The sequence below is a fragment of the Myotis davidii genome, unplaced genomic scaffold (assembly GCF_000327345.1).
Source record: "Myotis davidii unplaced genomic scaffold, ASM32734v1 scaffold93, whole genome shotgun sequence".
In the NCBI taxonomy this organism is placed as follows: Eukaryota; Metazoa; Chordata; class Mammalia; order Chiroptera; family Vespertilionidae; genus Myotis; species Myotis davidii.
In genome coordinates, this window is record NW_006292095.1 from 2,342,829 (window position 1) to 2,346,120 (window position 3,292).

At 40.7% G+C, this 3,292-nt stretch overlaps 1 protein-coding gene across 1 annotated transcript; it reads right to left on the reverse strand.

The window, feature by feature from the left end:
• Positions 1-1,697: 1,697 nt before the first annotated feature.
• MBD3L1 (methyl-CpG binding domain protein 3-like 1) lies at positions 1,698-3,049 on the reverse strand. Its single transcript, XM_015565277.1, has one exon. The coding sequence runs from the start codon at positions 3,034-3,036 to the stop codon at positions 2,455-2,457; it is 582 nt and encodes a 193-aa protein (XP_015420763.1). The 5' UTR covers positions 3,037-3,049; the 3' UTR covers positions 1,698-2,454.
• Between the last annotated feature and the right edge of the window lie 243 nt (positions 3,050-3,292).

The following is a 3,292-nucleotide window of genomic DNA, read 5'->3' on the forward strand; positions in this document are numbered from 1 at the left end:
CAGTGCTAAGGATGTCTGACTGCAGCTTAGGTCTGCTTCCCACTGGCAAGTGGACATCCCCCAATGGCTGCCGGGCTGCCAGAGGGATGTCTGATTGCCAGCTTAGGCCCAATCCCCTGGGGAGCAGGCCTCAGCCAGCAGATGGTCATCCCCCGAGGGGTCCCAGACTGTGAGAGGGCACAGGCCGGGCTGAGGGACCTCCCCTCCCGCCCCCAAGTGCACAAATTTTTGTGCACCAGGCCTCTAGTATATATATAAAAGACTAATATGCAAATTGTCTCCTTGGGAGTTCAACCAGGAGACCAGGAGTTTGATTGCTTGCTATGATGTGTACTGACCTCCAGGAAGCAGCGCAGAACGAAGGAAGGCCCCGACCGGTAGCCGGCAGCCAGGGAAGGGAGACCCCGGCCAACAGCTGGTAGGCCCCGATCAGCCCTGATCGCCAGCCAGGCCTAGGGACCCTACCCATGCACGCATTTCATGCACAATTACTTTCAGACACTAATATACTAATACACATATACACATTATATGGTATAATATATATGATGTACTCAAACTTATTCATAACAGAATAGAGAATACTCATAACCATCAAATACATATTTTTGCAGCTTTTCACCTTTTCATAGCTGGTATTTATAGCTAACATCTTCCATTTCCCATTTCATATTCCCTTTGTCCTTATCAAGCACCTCAGCAGTTTGAGGTTCTTTGCCTAGTTGGGGGCTCTGAAGGGTCTGGGTCATTAGTCATACTGCCTGGATTGCTTTTTTTTTTTTTTTTTTGTAGTTTTCCACTGACACTAATCACAGGGCATGGTGATATTAAGAAAGATGCTAAAGAATTTCCTGAGTTCCAGACATTGTCTTCCTAACCTCCATTGCAGAGTAGCAGAAGGAAGCCTGAGTCCAAGTAACATCAAGGCTATAAAGACTGTGCCTGCTTTGGATGTAAAGATGAATAAAACTCAGGGGGTAAAAACATCTGGGAGAAACAATTAAGTTTTTCCCCACACCCACCCACATCTTTCTCTGTATTGAATCCAATTAGACAGTTCTAGCAGAGGCTGCCCAACAAGCAGCCCAAACCATTGCAGGCATGAGGCAGGCTGTGCTGTCCTGCTTTGGGTGTGTGGGAATAGACTGCATGATCTCTACACAGAAGACCACAGCTGAAGATACCCAAGGGCTAAAAATTAAACTTACACTAATGCTACCCATTCACACATTTTTGGTGTGAGCTTCACATCCTTAGTCATTCTCAGGAATGCTTTCTCTAAAGATTATAATAATGATAATATTAAATAATGATAATATCAGAAATATTAAACTTAACAAAGAAGAAAAAAAATTGCTATGAACCTAATTTAAATACCCAGCCAAACTATCTGTCAAAGAGAGAGATAAAGACCTTTTTAGACATACAGACAGTCTCAAAGTAACCTCCCACAGGTCTTCAGTAAAAGAACCAGTAAAGAATGTACATCAGGAAGAAGAAATGTAAGCCTAGAAAAATATAACATAAATAATGAGGAAAAGAAGAAAATTAGTGTAACTAAATTAGTATTAATTTTAATGAAAGACATTAAAACACATTCTGACTAAAATTTCAGATGATTACGACATGGGAGAATAGAGGAGAGAAGAGTCAATTTAAAAATAATTCATTTTTAGGGAAGATATAAATACTATAGATACTCTATTATTGTTTAATTACTCTCAGGAAGTGATAAATATGTCACACAAATTTAGTAATGATAAAGAGGATTTGATAATACAACATGCTTGATCAGGTAAATAAACAAATAAATCCCAACAAGCAGTAGCTCATTGTTAAATCAATGATGCTGAAAACAGTCTCTCTTGATATTGTAATCTCCCAAATGGCATGTCAATCTTCATGAACTAAATTGAAACACATATAAATCTAAACAATGAAGGAAAGTCTGGTATTTCATTATATGCAACTCTAAGTTAATGTGCAACAAAGGACAGAAAAAATACAGACCTAGAAGAAGATATCTTATTTTAGAACATAAATATAAAAGCTCCTTAATAAAATACTATTTTGGAATCTACAGGAATATTACACAAAAAGGACAATCCATTCTGACTGGTAGGTTTTACTCTGTGACTGTGAGGGCAAAACACTAAATAATCCCATGACTTTGATAACTCTCTGTTGATGTTAAAATACAAGTAAATAACACACATAGCAAAGGAAAATGAGAGTACAACATGAAAAGGAAAGATCTTTCTCTCTCTACCTGAAACCAAATCTCTCACTTCAAAAAGATCACTGTCTATATATCCTATGTCACATGAAGAAGTTTAATACAGAAACGCATTGGTATATTTTAATGTTTTAAGCAAGAAAACAATAGGGATACTGCAAAGAGACATTAACAATGTGTTGTTCTCCATTTCACCTGCACCGTCTTCTCTTTTTTTCCTAGTGTTTTTCAGGATGTTCTTCTTGGTCCCTCACTTTCTCTGTCTCACTAGCGAGTCTGTCTGCAGTTAACGCTCTCGCCAGTCTCTCTCTTGCCATCTTCATTTTCCTTTCCTGTTTCTTGATATCTTTCTCAGTTACCAGGAATTGTTTGCAGGGGGGCTGTGGGATCCCCAGACCAGCTCCTGGAATCGTCTCTGCCCCATGTGAGGACCTGGCAGGATTGGACATGGAGCTGCCGCGAGGACCCCCTGTGAGAACACCAGGCAGGGACTCACCTGTGCAACTAGGCACAAGTGTTTGCAGGGCTTTGGTAAGATCGAAAGGACTTAAGAGTTGTCCTGTGCTGCTGCAGGCCTGGAGTCCTTGAAGTCTCTTCTGCCAGCACACCTGTTGGGGCTTGTCCAAGGTTTCCTCCCACTGGTGATATCTGACCTCATTGCCTGGGTGGGATGTGATTCTCGTAACTGGACTCTTGAATATGTTACTGGACATCCTCAATGGGATGGAGATGCTTAAGTCAGGCTTTGGTTTGGATTGGTTTACCCAATCATGACACTTCCTCTGTGAAGTCTTGACCATCGTATCTCTTTTCCATTTATTCTATAAAAATAAATCGCGAAATTGGATCTACATGATAAATGAAGCTTGCCTTCTTAGGACAATTACTTCAGCTGTCTTGTACTTCCACCCTCCCTCTGGGGATAAATCTGACCTGCATTCTGGGAAATCATCAAGCAGATTTGTCAAGAACAGAAAGCTCAAGGTCAAAACCCAGAACCTAGTCCAGATCATTTATCCTCCAACATCTTATAAGACCCTCTTCTTTATGAGTATG